General features: G+C 41.7%; 1 protein-coding gene across 1 annotated transcript in view; it reads left to right on the top strand.

Annotated features, from left to right (window-relative positions):
• The window catches only part of Boll (boule homolog, RNA binding protein), a 66410-nt gene that overhangs the window by 41073 nt on the left and 2764 nt on the right, over positions 1–22573 (top strand). Inside the window, exon 10 of the mRNA XM_041668569.1 lies at positions 1521–1616. Within this exon, the coding sequence (XP_041524503.1) occupies positions 1521–1616 (96 nt within the window). The remainder of the gene's footprint in view (positions 1–1520; positions 1617–22573) is intronic.

The following is a 22573-nucleotide window of genomic DNA, read 5'->3' as shown; positions in this document are numbered from 1 at the left end:
TTAAGGGAATTATTTAACTTTCACAATCTTGTTCTCATAATGAGTTTTTTCGTGGAAGTGAAGGCAGCAAGAAACCATATTGCAGTTTTAAAGATTAAAGCCGTTTGATGCAAAATTCTTTGACTATCTGTAGCACCTTTGAGAGTAACTATTATCTTTTTACATTCGTCCCCAGTTCCCCTAATTCTCTTCTAGCTTTCAAAACTAAGATTCTTGAAAAGATAGGCTGTATTCAATACTTATAATTCAGCTCCATTTTATTCCACACTGTGAAGTCTGCTTCATTATCTTGCTGCATACGCTGCCTTTAAGAAGGCTCCTTAGTGACGTCCCAATCACTAAACTCCTTCCTTCCTTTATAGTCTTACTTAACCTTTCCCAAACACCATTCAGATTCTGTGATCTGTCCGACACCTGTTTACACAGCACTGCCCTCTCGTGGAATTCCTTTTCCAGCTTTTATTTCTCTTTGGAAGCTGACTTTTGCTACCCATCATTTCATGTTTGGTTCTCCATTCTTTCACCCATCATACTCAGTCAAATGTTATCCAGTCCATACCTCTAATGTCAGCATCAGGACCCGAGATAATAGTCACTGTCTGCCTATAGCAGTTGAGCCCCGGAAGGGAAGAAGAGCAAATAGAGATGCACTGTGAGTGTAAACTAGACGTCAGGTTTTAAAGACACGGTGTTAAAATGTTTACAAATTCAGTGATTGAATAATTAGTATATTTTAGATAATATTTTTAATCTGTTGATTTAAATAAACTTACTTCATTATCCATTCATCTGTCTGTTGATAACCAGGCTGATTCATTTCTTTTCTACTCTTAGTAGACCAACAATAAAATGGGTATGCAATTATTTCTGTGTATGATATAGACTCTCTTGGCTATATGTCCGGGGTTGGCGTAGCTAAGTCTTATAGTAGTTCTGGTTTTATTTTTTGGGAAACCTTTATACTGGTTTACACAGTGATAGTTTACACTACCACCAACAGTACAAGGTCCCTCTCTCCCCACACCCTCACCTGCGCTGATTACCGTTTAAGTATACTTTTACATTATTTGCCCTCTGTTTATTGCTCTCCTGCCTGATTTCCCCCCATTAGTACATCATGTTCTATCCCGCCTATCAAACAACCTAAGTAGGTCTTCCAAAAGAGGTGTCTTACTTAGGTTGTCCCTCACTGTGTCCCCAGGTCTTTAAATCAGACATCAGTGCCACTGGGAAATATTTCATGACCATCCTCCACAATTTTCATAAGCATAATTTTTTAGTACTTTTTGAGTGTTCATTATTCCCTATGCATCATACACATGACTCACAGGACACGGGGTGATTTAGAGTAGTGTCTGTCTCTTCATCAGACTGTAAGTTCATTAAACATAGTGAATGGGTTTTTGTATGTGCCAAAAGGTGTATCACATAGAAAGTACTGAATGAATACTTTAATAGATGAAAGTAATACTTGTTTTTGTCTCTCCTCTCCTCGCATTTCCTCACTGCCTCTGTAACAGCCATACTCTGACCATGGAGCCCAAGCAGCATACCACCAGGTCTATGCTTCCAGCGCCATTATGCCTGCACCTGTGATGCAGCCTGAGCCAATTAAAGTAAGGAGTTCATTTTGAGTTTTTTTCAGTTTTCTGCCATTATGCTCTGGGCATTTTTTTATCCCAACTCTGATCTACAAAGTACAAATTAGTGAATCATTTTATATGGAGGAAATAATTAAATTAACTATAATTCCTATTAACTAATTTTGAAATGTTATAAATCATTCATGGTCAAAATGTTTTATTTGTTGTGATACAGAGATACATAAACTTAAGTGTATCCTTTTAACTATTTTAAGTGTCTTTAATTATATTCACAGCACTTCCAACCTTGTCCATTACCACCAATAGAAACTCTCTTTTCATTACACAATCAGTCCTTCTTCCTTTTGTCCTCTCTCTGAAGTCCCTGGTAACCTTTAGTCTAGTTCTTATATGTAATTTTCATGTTCTGGATACGGCATATGGGGTCATGTGTCAGTGATACATAGTCTTTCTGGATACGGCACGTGGGGTCACGTGTGAATACACATAGTCTTTCTGGATATGGCATGTGGAGTCATGTGAGAATATATAGTCTTTCTGGATACAGAACGTGTGGGGTCACGTGTGGATATACATAGTCTTTCTGGATACGGCACGTGGGGTCACGTGTGGATATACATAGTCTTTCTGGATACGGCATGTGGGGTCACGTGTGAATATACAGTCTTTTTGGATACGGCACGTGGGGTCACGTGTGAATATATAGTCTTTCTGGATACGGCACGTGGGGTCATGTGTGGATATACATAGTCTTTCTGGATACGGCACGTGGGGTCATGTGTGAATATACAGTCTTTTTGGATACGGCACGTGGGGTCATGTGTGGATATACATAGTCGTGTAGGGAGATGGACCAGCTAGCCGTCCCACTTTACGTTTAAGAACATACTTGTGTTCTCTGAATCAGAGTCAGGCAGAGACTAGTACAGCACTCAGTTGTAGCTGACCCAGTTAGGTTCGTGTGTACATTCTCTGTATTTTGGTTGTCAGCTATGAAGCAAGAGGTTCTCTTCCTTTGTCACTGGGTTTCTTAGTGGGGCTCAGGATCATCATGTCAGGGAAATGGACTTCGTCATAGTGAAGAATTTCAGATTGATGAACTGTTTGGGGGTTATACGAATTTTTTGTCCATTTTATTTAGTGGAATAAGGAAGTATACTCTGCAGTAAATGAAAGAAAATAGCTCTTTTGTACTCATATTTATGACTTTGATTCATCAGATGTGTTGACTGCCATACCAAAGAGCCTGTCTGTCCCTTCATGTCCCAGCCCTGTCCCTGCCCAGTAACCACAGCGGCCATGACTGTGCATTAGACTGTAATGTGAAAGAAGTCCCCAGTCTGCCTCACCTCTAGAGGCCTCATACTCAGTGTTGTCAGAAAATATAGAACAGACTTCCCTGTATGTTACCATCACCAGTTGCTGATGTGTGTGCACGATGGATTGGAGATATCTGTCCAGGAGGAAGGAAGAAGGGGGAGTCAGAATGATCGAAAGTATGACTTAAATAATTCAGACGGGGGACAGATAGCTAGTGGTGCTAATAATATTCACCTCAAGTGTGATTTTCCCCTTGAAGAGTACGCATTTCTAAGTTGTCTTCAGTCTCTAAGTGGGTAATGTCCGAAACTATAAATTTAGTTATACAAGAATTATTCTTGTTGAACATTGAAAAAATAAATAAATTTTCAAATGTAAAATCATAATGCAGGACTACTGTATAAGAAGTTTAATGCTGGGGCTGGCTCAGTGGTTAAGAGCATTGTTTGCTCTTCCAAAGGTACTGAGTTCAATTCCCACAACCACATGGTGGCTCACAACCATCTGTAATGAGGTCTGGTGCCCTCTTCTGGCCTGCAGACATACACACAGACAGAATATTGTATGCATAATAAATAAATAAATAAATAAATAAATAAATAAATAAATAAAAGAAGTTTAATGCTTCCTTTTGTGTTTCAGTAAAAGGTAGAGTTTGCAATGTGTTTCATACCCAGATTTTTGGTGCTGCCAGTCACTGATCTCATGGCCTCATACATTTTGGCAAGTACTCTACCACCAAAGTACTATAGCTAGAAATTTTAGGTGGAGTCCCCTATGCATTAGATAATTAATTGTTCTTCAATGATTTGTGTCTCTCAGTAGAAAACTGCGTCTGTCTCTGGACAGAAACTCCACTTGTACTTCCATAGTTGTGTAGAACTTCATTATGCTTCACTGTGCAGACTCTACAGAAGATTGTCCACTTTTGTTTGGACCTTGTTTGTATTACAGACATAGAAATCTCAGTATACAAATGTTACATTATTAGAAACACCTCTTTTATAAAACATACTGAACCAAATTGACAGTTAAACCTGCACAGTTGATCAGTGGGTACTGTGCTAATGTAATTTCTATTGCTAGGGTAAAATATCCTGGTAAAGAGGAACTCTAAAGAGAAATTGGTTTATTGGGCTTACAATTCCAGCTTATAGCCATCATTGCAGGAACTCCAGCAGCTTGTCAGATCATACCCCCAATTAGAAACACAGAGAGAATAAATACAGCCTTGCGTGCTGTTTCCTTAGTACCCCTGCCCAGGGAATGATGCAGCCCAGAGTAGGCTGGATAAGTTAGCAATCACAATTCCCACAAACATGTCTGAAGGCCAGCCTGATCTAGGCTATCTCCGACTGAGAATCCCTTCTCAGCAACTTAAGATACGTGAAGCTGACATGTAAAACCATCCACAGGTACTAAGTCATACTTGGGAATGAAAGTTCTGATGGACCATTGCACAGGGGTAACTGTGGGTCACAGAGGAATATGCTATTTTTTTAAGTTAGAGGAAAAAGCTTTATATACTTTTACCATTTTTAAAAGGGGGGAAATGTGGACTAGAGAGAGAGAGGTGGTTGAGGGCACATACCGCTCTCACGGAGGATCCTATTTCCATTTCCAGTACCCACGTTGGGTGGCTCTTTGGGAAGAGTATAATGTGGGAGTAAATTGGAGTAGAACTTGACTGCCCTCTGTCTTGGAATAGCCACACACCTAAAAATTGCTGTACCACTGTGTCCTTCCCTTTGTCTCTTTTACTGCCTTTATTATTTCTTATACGTCAGTTTAGAGGCTAAAGTTGACTTCTATTCAGCTGCTCCTGAGCATAGAGGAAGACAATAAAGTGTTATGCTAGAGACACAGACTGGAGGAAAACTGTCGTCTGTAGCTTCTTCTGAGACAAGAAGAGTGTAAAAATGACATGTGCTCCTCAGGTCAGACAGTGCTCCTTCAGTCATGAGCAACTGTGTAGTTAACACTAGAAATGCTGGATTCCATGTGCATAACAGTTCCTTGTTTATGAACACCTAAGGCAGTAAAGAGGGTCATAGTCTTCAGAAACCAGTATATCCCAATTGTCAACTGGAAGTAAAGAAAAAAATATTTTTGTTAAAGGCAGTGGTGCATAGCTGCTTCTCAATTTGCAAAGTTGTATCCGAAGATGAAAATATCAGGGTTGGAGTGGTAGTGAGCAGTTCTTGCAGAGGACCCGAGGGTTTGGTTGCCAGCACTCACATGGTGGCTCACAACCATCTACAGCTCCAGTCCCAGGGAATCTGACACCTTTTCCTGACCACTGTGGGCACCGGGTGTACATATATATACATACATACAGAACACTCATACAAATAAAATAAAACATAAATATTTTGAAAAGTAACAATCAAATGTAAATCAAAATTCTATTTAATTCACCTCACCTATCAAATCTCATAGCAGAGTATGAGTGGCGTCTTGTGATTGCGTGGCTTACAGGCAGGTGTGCCCAGCATTGCGGATATCATGCCTGTGATTGCGTGGCTTACAGGCAGGTGTGCCCAGCATTGCGGATATCATGCCTGTGATTGCATGGCTTACAGGCAGGTGTGCCCAGCATTGCGGATACCATGCCTGTGATTGCGTGGCTTACAGGCAGGTGTGCCCAGCATTGCGGATACCATGCCTGTGATTGCATGGCTTACAGGCAGGTGTGCCCAGCATTGCGGATATCATGCCTGTGATTGCGTGGCTTACAGGCAGGTGTGCCCAGCATTGCGGATATCATGCCTGTGATTGCGTGGCTTACAGGCAGGTGTGCCCAGCATTGCGGATATCATGCCTGTGATTGCGTGGCTTACAGGCAGGTGTGCCCAGCATTGCGGATATCATGCCTGTGATTGCGTGGCTTACAGGCAGGTGTGCCCAGCATTGCGGATACCATGCCTGTGATTGCGTGGCTTACAGGCAGGTGTGCCCAGCATTGCGGATACCATGCCTGTGATTGCGTGGCTTACAGGCAGGTGTGCCCAGCATTGCGGATACCATGCCTGTGATTGCGTGGCTTACAGGCAGGTGTGCCCAGCATTGCGGATACCATGCCTGTGATTGCGTGGCTTACAGGCAGGTGTGCCCAGCATTGCGGATACCATGCCTGTGATTGCGTGGCTTACAGGCAGGTGTGCCCAGCATTGCGGATACCATGCCTGTGATTGCGTGGCTTACAGGCAGGTGTGCCCAGCATTGCGGATACCATGCCTGTGATTGCGTGGCTTACAGGCAGGTGTGCCCAGCATTGCGGATACCATGCCTGTGATTGCGTGGCTTACAGGCAGGTGTGCCCAGCATTGCGGATACCATGCCTGTGATTGCGTGGCTTACAGGCAGGTGTGCCCAGCATTGCGGATACCATGCCTGTGATTGCGTGGCTTACAGGCAGGTGTGCCCAGCATTGCGGATACCATGCCTGTGATTGCGTGGCTTACAGGCAGGTGTGCCCAGCATTGCGGATACCATGCCTGTGATTGCGTGGCTTACAGGCAGGTGTGCCCAGCATTGCGGATACCATGCCTGTGATTGCGTGGCTTACAGGCAGGTGTGCCCAGCATTGCGGATACCATGCCTGTGATTGCGTGGCTTACAGGCAGGTGTGCCCAGCATTGCGGATACCATGCCACCTACTGGGTCCAGGAAAAATCAGCGTTCCAAACTAGAACTATGACCTTTGCACCATCTCAGATCAAAATATCCTCAGTCAAAGCACTGTAACTTGGGTTCTGTCAGTATATACCAGCTTCCTCAGACACTCTAAAATAACTGGGGAAGTGAACATTTAATTACATGCAGAATTTGCTTGCTGCCATTAAGATAACGTGTAGTTTCTCGTTTCGTTGTCCTGGCTCTTCCTAACATGTTGAAATTAAATCTAAGATGGCTCCACCTGAACTTTAGATCCCTTGTCATATTTTGAAATATTAATGGTGATGAACTTGAAAAAACAAGACCTATATACTGTCTTCAAATATCTTTGTAGCAAGAAGGAATGCCATATTGATTTTGATGATATCAATACTCCAATTACTTACATTTAATCTCTGAGTTCAAGGAAAATAACTACCAAGATTCTACATTGAGGTTTTTTATATTATTTTTCCATGTATGGGTGTTTTGCCTGCATGTATGTATGTGCACCAGTTGTGTGCCTGGTGCCTCAAAGGTCAGAAGAGGGCATTGGATCCCTGGATCAGATGGTTGTGAACCACCATGTGGGTGCTGGGGATTGATTAAATCCAGGTCCTCTGCAAGAGCAACAGTGCTCTTAACCACTGAGCCAACTCTCTAGCCTTGTACATTGAGTTTTATTGTGGTTGAAAGACATACACAGTCCTCAAGAGTCTGCAAACAGAGTGCATGGCAGCTTACTCTGCTTCCCTTATAGTCTCTGTGTGGTATAGTCTCAGACTTTTCATGTGACCAATGATTGCAAAGAACAATTTGATTTTTAACAACAAAAAGAAAACTTTATTTTTGGCTTGATATAAGTTTCAGAGGTTTCTATCTATAATCTTGGCTCCTCTGATTGTAAACCAATACTGAGGCAGATATCACAGTGTACCAGAAATGGAGAATACACTGGAGAGCACCGAGACACACCCGCGGTGATCCAGTCCTTCTAGCCTGACCTTACCTACCAGGGTTTCCAGAGCCTGCTAAAATAGTGCCGCTACTAAGAACCAAACTTTCCAGAATGTGCCTGTGTGGGACATTTCCTATTCAAACTGTACGGCTTTGCCCCTGGACTCCAAAGACCACATCTGTTCGATAACACAAAGTGTTTTTAGTCCATCTAAAACACAAAAGTGTGTTTAGTCCATCTCTAAGAATTTCCATAACCTTAACACTTGCAACATTGTCCAAAACTTAGGTCAACAGTCTCTTCTAATACTCCAGGCAGGCTCTGTGGATAGCAGTCAGTTGGTAGCGTGCCTGCGTGTGATGGACATGCGTAGCTTCTAACAGCGGTGAACTCCACTTCTCTGGTACTAGTCTCTTCTGGGTCATACTTTTTGTCAATATGGGGAAATAACCTCCACGTAGATGGAGGAAGGACATATTTTGGCTCTTGATTTCGGCATATTCAGCCTGGCTCTGTTGTTCCTGCACAGACCGTTCACCTCATGGTGAATGGGAACAGAAAATGAGAAAGGGGCCCTGTGACAAAATGTACCCTAAGAATCCCTAGTAACCTAACCTCTTTTCAACCAGGCATCACCTTCCAAAGTTTGCAGAGCCTCCCAAAATAGTGCCGCAAACTGGAGACCTTCAACAGAAAGCCTGAGAGGGAAGAGAGCTCATATCCAAACTATAGCATAATCTTAGGTATTTCCTTAATGTTTTTAAAAATACTCTTGAGAATAATCTGACAGCCTCAGTGGACTGCTGAAAGAGCACATGACGCGGATGCATGGAAATAGGTAAACACCTCTGCTGCTGTCTCTAGTCCCAGCGCTGGAGAAGTCGTAGGGCCGCGTGGGCTACATAGCTGTCCCTGTCTAAGGAAATGAACTTCTGCATTACAGTCACGTTGTTTTACTTGTGACAAACGCTTATAAGAATTTCTTTAATTACATCTAATCCTCTTTTTGTTGTTGTTTGTTGTTGTTCACGGTGCTGGGGACCAAAACTAGGGCCTTGAGCTTGCTGGACAAGTATTTGACCCCTTAGCTAAGGCCTGGGCTTCTTCGTCTTCTGCGTTCTAAGCTAATACTCTGATCCTTCACAGCGCACAGGGGAAGTTATTCAAACAATAGAAGCAATGATAGAGGCCACTGATGAGAAAGAATAGCAAACACATGTGAACAGTGGTTCACTGCGGTGAATAAGGGCAGAGTCCACAACAGACACTCCAGCAAATGGAGCTTTCTGTGTTCAACAGTAATCGTTACAGTTAACAAGTCAAATTTGGTGTCTTGTGTGTGATGGCAATTGGCTTGTAGTCCCAGGACTCAGGCTAAGGCAGGAGGATTGTGTGCTCAGCATTCACCCAAGCTACATAACTACAGTGTCTCAAAGATACTCTTGATAGTATTAGAAAGAATGAAATCCTGTTACTTGTGGTATGTGTGAAACCTAGAAATAGCTATGTGAAGTAACCCAGGCTCAAACCTGAGGACGACATGGTGTCACTCTGGGGAGCTAAGAAGGCAGAGTGGCGGTCACCAGCCTTGGGCTAAGTGGGTTAAGGAGTTGTTAATGGTACCCGTTGATGGCAGGAGAGAGACTACTGTACATGACAGTCACAGACTATACACTCAAGAAGCTAAAAGTCAATATTTTGAAAGTTTTTACCACAAAGAAATGTTAACCCTTAGAGAAGATAAATGTGCTCAAACTAACTTAAACATTACACAGTGCATGAAAAATCACAAGAGATTAATACATATAATTTTCATTGTTCATGTGATGTTTAAAAATAAATTTTATTTTGGTTGTGAACCTAGCCTTTCTCTTCAGTCATCTCTTCAGCCCAAAAATACATTTTAAAAATTTAGTACTTCATAGGAATCTCATGCTTTTGAAATTTTAGATTTTTTGATCCATCTTTATATAATAAGTCATAAGATACAAGCTTAACTTAGAAAGAATGTACACAAGAATTGATCTTATATGACTAAGTATATATCTAGGTACCTCTGGGGGTTTTTTTGTCTCAAAGCACTGTTTTTAATAACTTTCATTTCCCGGGATTTCTAGTAAACTAATCTCTGACATTGACTTTAATCAAGGGACATAACAGTTTTTATGATCAGTACTTATTTCCTCAACTCAGAGTTTCCTTAGCTCAGTCTTCTCTGACAGCTGTACCATAAGTTGGGCGGCTTAAGCAACACGTGTTGATTTCTCAGTTTTGGAAGCTGGGAAATGCAGGTGCCTGACATGCAAGTGTCTGTCTTCTCATTGTACCCTTACACAGTGGTTCCCAACCTTCCTATGCTGTGACACCTTGATACAGCCGTGCTGTGGTGACCCAACCATAAAATTATTTCATGGCTACTTTATAATGGTAACTTTGCTACTGTTCTGAATCGCAATATAAATATCTGATATGCAGAATATCCAATATGCAGGATAACCGATATGCGGGACAATCTCTTTTTTTTAACTTCATTCAAATAGTAAGTTACATACTTCCAGTATTCAATGATATAGAGTAAATAAATATTCCCATCCCAAAAGAGAAGAATGGGGATATAGCAAAGGAAAGATCAGATCAAAGCAAAACCAAAAAGCTGAGCAGGTAAAACACCAAATCCTTAAGCACCATGTTCATCATCTGGAGCTCCTGAAATTGTATGGACTCCAAGTTCCATCAATAGGCCTTCCTGCCACTCCCGCTCAGCTGACTGCAGCACATGGAACCATGCTCTTGGGCTGGCTTTCTTTGGTAGACATCCTATGGTCCTTGTATCTCCAACACCCTAGAATCTACATCGCAACTTGAACTTTACCTTCACAGTTCCACATAGCAGCCTAACAGTCTCTTTGCAAGAACTCCGACCTTGCACACGGTGCCTGGCCTTAGTGGCCCTCAGAAACTAGGGAACAAAACCCTGTAACCTCTCCCCTGAATCTTAAATCTTTTCATTCCTGAGAAAACCAATGCCACAAAATAATGCCAGCTCCAGCTGCCAGATTGGGTTGGAACCCAGCACCCTTGGCTTACGGCTGTAGCAGTGGCTGTGTGCCTTGTGGATGAGTCTGCAGAATCAGTTTTTTGTTGTGTGGTTGTCTGTCTGAAGTAGGGATCTTCTGCGGCACTCTCTGTTCAGGTTTCTCCTCTCTCATAGTTTGTGTTCTCACGTTTCATTTGATGAATGCAGTCTTGCCTTCAACTCTCCTTTCTTGTCCTATTGAGGAATAATGTTTCTGTTTAAAAATTATAGATGTTTTTCTCCTCTGCATTCTCCAAGTCCACATTTTTAAACTTGCTCACACAAGTTCGTTTTTTAAGTTTTTTTACTGTCTCACTACAGATATGAATAAGAGCATTGAAAAGTAGCCATGTCACAGGCTGAACGATACATAAACTCACCTCTCTGTCTGACGTGAAGTAGATGTGAAACTGTCCAGGTGGTGAAAGGGGAGGGCAAAATGTGTTCAGTGTGTATTGTACACTTGTGTGGACACCATACCTTCATGTACAGTGAATATGCACAATGAAAACAGTGTTCCATTGAAAGAAAATCAGAAGGCAGCTTGCCCATAGGAAGACCAAACTGCATGTTAAGCAAAATGGTGAACTTTGCCTCACAGGTCTTACGGAAATGCTTTATTTTAAAAGTAGAAGCAAAAAGAGAGACCTTGTTTCAAAAACATAAAATAAAAGTTGAAGTAAAAAGAACATTTAGGTCAAATAAAAGGCTTCAATATACAATATTTTAAAAATAATAATAGAAGATATGATGAAAGGGACAAGAAATTTAAAAGCAATAAAACGATATTAGAGAAAAAATACACTGAAACAGCTTTTGTCTAGAAGTCGTCTAATACTGGATCCTGCCAGGTGAAAGGGTTAGTCGGCTGAAGTTGGGGTCCTTCCGTTTCATGCTGTTGAGATTGGTACTGCACCTAAAGTGTTCAAGGGCCCATTGCCCAACAGTGCTGCTCTCGGGCCCCAGTTAGTGCTTCCAGCACAGCAACAACCCCGGGGCAGCATGCATGTGTGGGGGCTCCAGCGCTCACTGGTAAACACTGTATGCCTGTCTACCAGTCCAACTCAAAGGGTGCTGTCTGTGTTAACAGCCTCCTAGGCAGCCTTCTGCAAGATGCCTCTACACTTTCTTAAATGTGGGTTTTAATCCACCAGATAGAAGTTAATATTCTAGCTCCCTTGTAATCTGTGCTGACCTGGTCCTGTTGTATATAATGAACATTTACACCATGACACTAGATGAGGGAGTGTCCAGTGCAGACTGTAAGTTCTTGGAAAGCAAGACATGAGCAAGAGCTGGGTTCTCAGTGTCTGCACTGCCAGCTTCTCCCTCCCTAGCAAACTAATTTCCTAAGTACCACCTTCTGCAAGCAAGTCTTTAGTAACTGTTGGTTATGTTCTGCACTCATCTAGTCTTAATCTTTTTTCACTTCGCTCTTCCTGATCTGTATTTTCTCTTTACTTAACAGACAGTGTGGAGCATTCATTATTAAGACAATTTGGGCAGCTCTAGTCCAGCTCAACTGATTTCTTGTCCATTGATCCTTGTGTGACCAAGATCCAGCTTCAAGGAACCGGCTAGAAGCTGCCCGTTGTGAAACTTAGGGTTAGTTAATATCTCACCATACTTATTTATTCCATTATAAGCTGTCTGAATTTGATGAAATTTGCTTTTACTGCTGTTTTACAATTTTTAATTAGGTAGATGTGGCATTTGGCTTTTTATGTTAGTTAAATTGCAGTAACACTTTCTACATGTTTTATCCATTCCATAAATAATAGCTATCCCCACACTAGTGAGGTGTCTTTCATTTTCTCTGTTTTGTGTTACTTCTTTTAATCTCAGATTTTTCGACAGTTTGTTTTCTATCTTTGATACTTAAACATTTTGGATCGGAGTCATGTCTAGTCTAATAGAATTTGAATACTTGTGTAACGTACAGGCTGCAGTAGCATTAGCAGTCCGGTTTGTCCATTTGCTTTGCTGGGTTACCACTTGCTATGCTTTCTCGAAAGTTTCTCATTTGTTACTGCTACTCATTAGTGTTTCTCCTGCCATGGTTTTCTGAATTTACATAGTAGTTCATATTTTATGATAACATCTCCCAAATACTAGAAAGAGCACCAACATGATCAAATTCTTGCTTTTCATCTAATTAATTTAACTATATTAATTTTTTTGTTTTAGATAAAAGTGTAACGTCATATGTCATCATCCATTTGATACCAAAGTTTTTATATAATGTTAATCCACCTAGAATTTTTATAGAAGAAGGGCCCCCTTCTGACATTATCATCTACTATCCAGTGATTTCGTACTCTTAGAATGCTTTCCTCCTGTGTTTCATTGTTAGCAATACACATGACTACATACGATTAATTCTAGAAAGACTAATTATTTTCATAAAATGTAAAATTATTTCTTACACCAAGAGAAAACTAGATTCTAGTTCTAGGGCCAACTTCCAGTATAAACTTGGAAAATAATAGAAGGATTCATTGTTTAACAAGTCATATGTTTCTAATCAGGAAAATCTCTGTAGTAGGACGAGAAATGCCTCGTTTTGTGTTTACTCGCTGTTCTTCCCTGACTTGGGAATTTGAGAGCAGAAGGAGAAAAGTCTAACACTAGTGTGACCATGCTAACTTGCCCTTCCTCACCCGTGCCACCCAGAGCAGCCCATGCTTGGCCGCAGCAGCAGAAACAAAATGATCAGATCCCAGACTTTTTCCCATGAGTCAGATAGACGATTTTCTTTTGAAACCACAATGAGTATGTCTGTCAGTCAAATGGTTCCCTGAGAATGGTAGGACCCCATGTCTATATACTGGCATACAAACGTCTTGTGCACTAATTATTCTCAATTTTTAAAATTAAATAGACTAGTAAGTCCCATAATGAAATTTCAAAAGATTTCGTTCTGTAATTTAGAAAATAATATATTAACCAGTGATGTTAGAAATCTTTTTTAATATCACTGTTCCCCAGAACAAAAAAAGGTTACTGTTTGATTTTTAAAATGTTAAACATGATGCTAAACAAATCCTGGACTGTTAATAAAAATTAATGATGTATTATATTATTGGACAAAGAATTCTGATAATAATCCATGCCCAGTGTGCTTCTTCTGCAGTTATATAAATGATAAGCATACATACATGTAAACATGTATATTATGTGTGTTCTTATATACATCATATACACATATGATTCATGCATGTATACAGTCTTGAAGTTAGCTTTATTTTGAGAAATTAATAAAAACTTTGGAATTTATTGACAATTGAGTTATGGATAATATCATTTGTCCTTCTTGGCTTAGCTTGGTAAGCCAAATATGCTGCCTCTAAAAATAGAATGAGAGAGCAGAAATTACATTCCAAGTGAAACCCATTTATTTATTTCTATCTTTAGTATATCATCAACAGTTTTTTAAAGTAAACAAGTTGACTTGTTTAGTACTCATTGTGGAAAATCAGTCTGAAGAAGTTCCACCTGAAATTCACTATTCAGATGGAGGGTACTGTGAACATGTGTGTGTGCGTGGAGTGGGTACTGTGAACATGTGTGTGTGCGTGGAGTGGGTACTGTGAACATGTGTGTGCGTGGAGTGGGTACTGTGAACATGTGTGTGTGCGTGGAGTGGGTACTGTGAACATGTGTGTGTGCGTGGAGTGGGTACTGTGAACATGTGTGTGTGCGTGGAGTGGGTACTGTAAACATATGTGTGTGCGTGGAGTGGGTACTGTGAACATGTGTGTGTGCATGGAGTGGGTACTGTAAACATGTGTGTGCGTGGAGTGGGTACTGTGAACATGTGTGTGTGCGTGGAGTGGGTACTGTGAACATGTGTGTGCGTGGAGTGGGTACTGTAAACATGTGTGTGCGTGGAGTGGGTACTGTGAACATGTGTGTGCGTGGAGTGGGTACTGTGAACATGTGTGTGCGTGGAGTGGGTACTGTAAACATATGTGTGTGCGTGGAGTGGGTACTGTGAACATGTGTGTGCGTGGAGTGGGTACTGTGAACATGTGTGTGTGCGTGGAGTGGGTACTGTGAACACGTGTGTGCGTTTACATGACTTGTTCCGCCAAAACCTAAGATGCAGTCAAGAGAGAAAGGGGTATTCAGATTTTAAAACTTTATCTTGATGAGGTGATTTCTTCAGTTTGGAATGGAGTCACACTCAAAATTCTTTGTATATTTCCCAAAAATTGTACTTGAGTAATATCAAAATTCAGAATCAAAGGCCTGGAAACAACATTCAGAAGACTGCAAATTCAGCTTTATCATATCTCAGTGTTCCATTGCTACTATTAAATAGATTCTAACTTCTAGTCCTATACCTTTGACTAAAACGTATTCTGAAGTCTCACTAGATCTAAAAGAGGCAAAGGAAGGCTGGAGAGATCCTCAGTTAGGAAAGTGCTTGCCATGAAGTCAGGAGGAGTTGAGTTCAGTTCCCACAAGTCATATAAGACAGCTCTGTATGGTGACTCACACCATAATCTCAGACCTGGAAAGACAGCACAGCCTACCCAGCCATTGCCAAGTCATGGTAGAGACCCTGTCTCAGAAAGCAAGGTACGTGGCACCTGAGTTTGACCTCCACACAGAAGTGCATGCAGCTACACTCAAGTGCTCATGTTTTTTCAAACACACACACACACACCAGAGACAAAGGGAAAGTTTCTGCCCGAAGGGTAGATATAACTCATACTCACAATGCAGGCATGGTGGTACATTTGTTCCTTCAATTCCAGCACTCAGGAGGCAGTGACAGATGGATCTTGGAATTCAGGGTCAACCTGGTCTACATACAGTTTCAGGTCAGCAAGAGTTGCACAGTGAGACCTTGTTGCAAAATTAAAACCAAATAAAATAATAGTAATACTCATGTTTGTGCTGGCTCTCCACCTGTGTGCCTTCATTGCTGTGCGTGCGTTCCTAGAGGTCCATCCTCCCTGTTGAACCTGTTTGCCGGTTCCCACCCGCAGTGGGCGCTCTTTAGTGCACCTGCAGCATCCGTTGGACTGCTTCCATGGGCGCACAGATTTGACTTTGTACATTTTGTCACTCAATATCACTGGCTTTACAGTGCCAAGTCTCGCAAGTTTTGTTTTCTACCCACGAGTCTCATGATTATTTGTCTAGGTTCTGCAGATATGAGATAGCAGACATAAATTTCCTAATAATGAAATAAGCAAGTATATATTTCCAATTTTATTTTTATACATCCTGATTAACGGAGTAAAGTAGTATAATGCCAAGCTTGACTGTTTTAACTGAAATACATAGTAATAGATTGTATAGTTAAACATTTCATGTAAGGCATCCCACTAGTAAGTGGTTACGTTTTACATATTTAGTTTTAAAACATGTAATCTGCAAATTTTCCATCTGTTTGTTGGTCATTTATTCATATGGTAATATATTTCGTAATAAACAGAAGGTACAATGAGTTTATTTCTATCTTTAGTATATCATCAACAGTTTTTTATGTTAATATGACAATAGTTTTCTTAAGGAAACTACTGTCTTAACCACATTTTGGATCCAAATGTGTAACTAGCAGAAGTAATTGTCATTTGGTATTTGTGATGGTCAGTTTGGTTGTGAGCCTGACAGGATCTAGAGTCACTGAAGAGACAGCCTCTGGGCATGTCTGTGCATGATTACCAGGGTTAACTGAAGTGAGGTGTTCCTCACAGTCACCCGAGGAACTTGGCTCCACGGACTGAGGACCTGGATGAGCTGCGAGGAGAAGCTGGCTGGGCAGCAGCATTCATGTCTCTGCTTTCTGACTGGACCCAGGTGCCCCTATGCCCACCCTAGCCTCTTCCTGCCCCGGGTCTCTGTTGCTAGACATTTTTGTCACACTGCTAAGGAACTGGTGGAAAGTTGTACGGAGCAATTGGGGCCTTTGGAATAGTTGGCAAGAGAAACGTGGAACTTTGAGGGGAGCCCTAGAGTGCTGTCTGCGCAGTGTTTACCATGCCGTCTGGTAGGGACTGAGAGACTGGAATGCCAAGAGAAGCAGAGATGGGAGACAAGACCAAGCTCCCATTCCAGGAGGAACAAAAACTAAGGTGCACGAGCTGTCCCCTGTGACAACTGATCTGTGTTCTGCCCTGCAGAGAGAGAGCATGAGTGAGGCAGACCTTAAAGGTAACGGGCTAGCACTCACACTGTGGACAGGCCTACAAAGAAAAGGGACCAAGAGATTTTAGGTACTGGCATAATTATGAAAGAGATAGTTCCAATAAAGCAAAATCTGTTGCCTAGGAAACAACAGGAAAGGTACCCAGAGGGGGAGACCACACCAAATAAAGGTCCCATTCTGTGAAAATGCAGATTCACTACAAAGGAGAATGCCACTGGAGGGTTCCCTAGAACATCTTACCTATATAGCTCCATAAAACCTCTTCACTAAAGATAATAGTGCTCAAAGGTATTTTCATGTCTGTCACATACACATTGTTATCCCTGCTTTCATTTTCAAGTAAAAATGAAAACTTTAAAAATGTAATTCATCAGCTGGGTGGTGGTGGCGCACACCTTTAATCCCAGCACTCGGGAGGCAGAGGCAGGCGGATCTCTGTGAGTTCGAGGCCAGCCTGGTCTACAAGAGCTAGTTCCAGGATAGACTCAATGGCTACAGAGAAACCCTGTCTCGAAAAACAAAAAACATGTAATTCATAATTAATTGTCAGAGTTTTGTTCCAGTCTTGTATAATACAAATGATGTTTAAATCTAGTGGGGAATCCCATCCAGGTCTGTACATAGGGCAGTAGATAAAAAAAATTGTAGTAACTATAGTTCCAGATTTGGAAATTTCTTAGAAACAGGAGAGCACAGAGTCTTCCTGCATTTCAGAGTTCCAGGGACAGGCGCGGAGCGTGTGCCTGTCATCCGCTAGACAGCCTACACTGCTGCCTGACAGGAAGTCAGTGTGGGGACAGACAGTTTACTTAAAGGAGTACTGCTTAACTGTAACTAGTTCATATGAGGAACGTCGTTCTGGGCTTTCACTTGTTTTCTTTCTTCCACTTCTAAATTCACTGGTGCTCTTAAAGCACAACCACAAGTTGTACACAGTAGTTCCTAATAATAATATAGTTTGAAAATATAGAAAAGCAAACCATGATCGTTTTCACTTGAACAGAGTGGTAGAGCCTCTTAATCCTTCAGTTAATCTGGTTTTGTGTCATAGACACGTAAGAGACAGCTGTAAAGGTCGACAGTGGGTAGGAAGTTACTTGTTGTGACTAAGTCTGAAAAATCAGGTGAATTAGAAAGCATATGATAGCGCATCACTGTCTCCTTAAGATTTCATAGATTTCAACTCTAGAGAATAAGGAGATGAAGACATTTGACATTTGTAGTTAATGAAATTTAGGGTTATTGTAATCTGTGAATTGTTTTAGTATTTTCTCTGTTGAATGGGATTTGAATTAACCAGTAGTTGAATTCCAGATAGTATTTTGGATAACCACTTGAATCATTCTGTTGTATTGGTGGTGGTGGTGGTGGTGGTGGTGGTGGTGGTTTTGGTTTTTTTCAAGACAGAGTTCTCTGTGTTTCCCTGGCTGTCCTGGAACTCACTCTGTAGACCAGACTGGCCTCTAACTCAGAGATCCGCCTGCCTCCTCTCAAGGGATTAAAAACGTGCACTAGCACCACCCAGCTCATTCCTGGTTTTGGTTTGTTAGTTTTTTTAATACAGTTGGATAATCTGGACTGTCTGAATAATTGTTTGTTTTATCGCTCTTATACAGTTGTTTCTGTGTGTACATATGTAAAATAGAAAAGGTACACTGATTAGAACTATATTACAATGTTAATAATGTCATTACTAACAACGATGTACACTAGAAATCCAATAACCAGTGCTGGGTTTATAGATGGAATTAACAGGTGGGTTTGGAGGTTCATGTCACACATCATCCTGTTCCCTGTGTGAAATCATCAGATATGCAATCACCTCAGATTTGTGAACCAGAGTTTGTGGATCTGTTTCTAACCGAAGGAAACTGACCAGAATCTGATTTGTAAAATACAAAATTTAATTCCTTGTTAATATTAGTTCTTTCCACATAAAATATTTAAGACTTCACTACAGAAGTAAAGTTACTATATTTCCGTCTTTATTGATGGGGGAGTTACGATAGGATCTCAAGTAGCCCAGACAGGCCAAGACCTCGCTTTTTAGCTGCAAATGACCTTGAATGACCCTTGTGCCTCCACTAGAACGTCAGGATGACTGGCGACCATCACCACCCCTGGCTTTTATCTCCACGGCTGTTTTAAAATGACAGTAAAGAATGTAATGTCTCTCCTCACCTTCAGTGCGCCAGGCACTGTGGCTGGCACTGGTGTGCAGGGTGACGGCCACGTTTTCTGAGACATGCTGAAGAGAAGACACTCTTGAGTTTACTGATGAGACTTTGAAAAGGGTGTATAGTTGAGTGAGTAGCAAGGACCTAGAGAGTTAGGGGCTGAGAAAAGAGTAATCAGAATATATTATATGAAAATTTTTTCAATTAAAAAAAAAGATATCTTAACCCCTAAAATGTATTGATGGTAAAAATAGATTTAACTCTGAACCTGGAATATGATAAAACAGAGACCATACAACCCATTTACTTTATTCTGAACCTGGAATATGATAAAACGGAGACCATGTGTGCTCTTTTAATAACTCGTGCTTAGGGACTGTCAAGTTTTATTATGAGTCTTTGGACTGTCATGACCCAGAAGCAAATCCCTTTGTTCTCCTGAGCCTTGCTCCACCTTCATCGTGAGCAGCAGATGGGGCTTGATTTTCATCATCTTCACAGACAGGAAGGCCATGGGGTTCGAGAGATGGCTCAGCAGGTAAGGGCACATATTCCTCTTGTAGAGGGCCCAGGTTTTCCAGCACCATATCAGGGAGCTCTCCCTGTAAGTCCAGTCCCAGGAGACACAACGGTCTCTGCTGGCTTTTGTGGACACTGCGTGCACGTGGGGCACATGAAGGCAAGAAGGACACATGCCAACATGAAAATTACAATTTTTATTCCGTGTGGTATTTGGGGTACATGGGTACTTTGACTGCATATAATGTACCACACGCCAGCCTTGTGCCTGTGGAGGCCAAAAGGGGGCATCGGGTCTGCTGAAACTGTATGAGGGGGCTGGGAATTGAACCTGGGTCCTCTGGAAGAGTAGTCTGTGATCTTAACTGCTGAGCCATCTCTCCAGCCTCAAAGGGAAGTGAAATTTAAAAACAAGCCTGTAGACAAGGTCTTGTCAAGTCCTCTCTGTGGAACCACAACCGTTGACCTGTGGATCAGGTCTTGCTTGTCAAGTCCTCTCTGTGGAACCACAGCCGTTGACCTGTGGATCAGATCTTGTCCAGTTCTGCTTCCACTCCTCCTGGTAGTAGCTTGTTCATCCTCTTCCAAAGTTTGTTTCTGTTTTACTGGGGATTTTAATTAGATTTTTATTTGAAACAGTCTGCACATAGCTAAGGTGGACCTTGTAAACTTTGTGATCCTCGTGTCTCTACCTTCTGGATACTGGAATTAGAGTTGTGTGCCGCCACAGCCAATCTCATGTGATGCAGAGGATCAAACCCACGGTGTGATACATGAAAGGGAGCACAAAAATAGCTAAAATTGTCTAATTTTTAATTTTTCATATTAATAAATTTAAATCATCATTCAAAAAGGAAGATCTATAAGTGCAGTTGATAAAACTTCAGCTCTTCCATGGATATTGAAATTTCAGTATATGAGCATATTACAAACTATATGTATGGGTTTTCTACATCCATGGGTTTTATGTGTGCAAGTTCAATCAACTACAAATCAAAAATGCTTTAATTGTATCTGTACTCAGCATGATGTTTTTTTCTTGATATCCTCTGAACAATACCATATTATAATCATTTATATAATATTTGCATTGTACTAAGTATTATAAGGAACCTAGAGATGGCTTAAGTGTACGAGATGTGCAAATTACATGCAAATACCATGCCTTTTTCCATAAGGACCTGATAGTAACCAGTTGTTTTACTTCTGGGGTCCTGAATCCCTCATGAATTGAGGGATTACTAGAAATGTAACATTTAACTCAAAATCATGATCTGAAAGCAGACTGAGCCCCAAAGGCTGGGCTTAGACTTCTTTGACTTCATTATTCCCATCCTAACCGTTGCTAGAGTGCTATTTAAACTAACAAAATTATGTTTAGAGGAAAGCCTTTCTTCCCTGTTAGAAACCTAAAATTATAGGATTACAGCATGTAATAACGCAAATGAATCTTAGAAATCTAGTGTACTTTATTATACATGACAAAACGGTTTATAACTATAAAATAGTTGTTTTGCTTTTAGAAGGCAAAAAGTTTTACTTCTACAGATGTGTAGCAAGCAAGCACACCCAGCCAAGGTTTTGTCATATAATATATTCTCATAGTTCCCCTTCCCTGACTCCTCCCAGATCTCCCCACCTCTTCCCCCCCCAATCCACACCCTTTCCTGCTATTAGAAACCTAAAAGGCACCTAAAATAATAATAATTAGATAAAAATCCTACAAACCTGAATTGGACAAGACAAAACAGACAGAAAAACAATAAACCAAAGAAAAAGCACAAGAAACAAATACAGACGCAGAGACACAAGTTGGCAAACACAGAAGTCCCGTAAGAACACAAAACCAGAAACCACATATAAGCAAAAGTTCTGTAAGGTTGGGGGTGGGGCTGCCCTGCCACAGTAGTTTGAAAGAAACATTCTTCCAAAAATACTATTGAGTTGATTCTGTCTGCCCTCTACTGCTGGGCATGGGGCCTACCCTGAATGGTGTTTCGTACTCCCAGTGAGATGCCGTTAGAGAACTAAGTTTTCATTTGGGAAGGTTTATCAATTGGAGATAGGAGATGCCATCCAGGTTAGGAACGGGGGTTTCTGTCCACTCCTCCTCTCAGGCCTGGGGAGGGGGTGCCTGTGTGTGCTGCCACAGGCTCTGGAGTTCATATGCATATTGGCCCCGCTGTGTTTCCTTGTGTTTCTAACCTCTCTGGCTCTTACACTTTCTGCCTCCTCTCCTGCAGGGTTCCCTGAGCACCAAGGGGAGGGGTGTGATGGAGACATCACATTTAGGGCTGAGTGTCCCAAGCCCCTCACTCTCTGCACACTGTCCAGCTGTGGACCCCTGTATTTATTCTACTGCAGGGGAAACACCCTGATGACGGCTGATCTATGAGTAGAGAATGTCACAGGAATCCTGTTGCTGTGTTCTTTAGCAGAACAGCAGTATTTGGTTTTCCCCTGGGTCCCTGGCCTGTCTAGTCGGGGATGGGCTCCATCTCCTCTGGAGTCAGGTAGGGTGGCTAGTCCCCAGCTGTGTGCCACCATTGCACTGGCACACGTTGCATGTAGGACACCATCGTAGATGGGATGTGGTGGAGCTGGGTTAGTGTTTACCTTTTCCTCGGTAGCATGCAGAGCACCTTCCAGCACCCTGGACAGTCGTCAGTAGGCGTGAAGGCTCTGAGGCACCAGCTCGACTTCCCCATGTTCAGAGTTTTGTAAGAGTTGTCCTCAGCAGTGGGGCCTTACCGTCAGTTTGTGGGAGTAATCAGTAACCTTAGCAATTGACTGGGTTGTAGACCAACAACTCGATTAGATGTAACCCAGTCCCAGAACTGGAGTGTTTTTTAGCAACAAAAGACGTCCAGTTGGGGCTCTGTCTCCCCCATTTTTGGCAATTCCATTTAGATCACTTACGTATGTGCATATATTTTAAGAAGCTTCTACTGTGCTGTTTCCTTATGACCTCTCAAATAGCCCTGACTTAGCTGTCTGAATCCACTCCTCCTCCCTCCACTCTAGTAGCCCACATTCAGCCAGAACTCTTCTGTTCGCCCCTTCCTAGGGCAATCCAGTCCCCCATAGCCCTTACTGTAA

The sequence above is a fragment of the Microtus oregoni genome, unplaced genomic scaffold (genome assembly GCF_018167655.1).
Source record: "Microtus oregoni isolate MIOR12 unplaced genomic scaffold, Mior012 000018F_ref0000195, whole genome shotgun sequence".
In the NCBI taxonomy this organism is placed as follows: domain Eukaryota; kingdom Metazoa; phylum Chordata; class Mammalia; order Rodentia; family Cricetidae; genus Microtus; species Microtus oregoni.
Note: the sequence above shows the minus strand (reverse complement) of the source record. Positions and strands in the feature narration are given on the sequence as shown.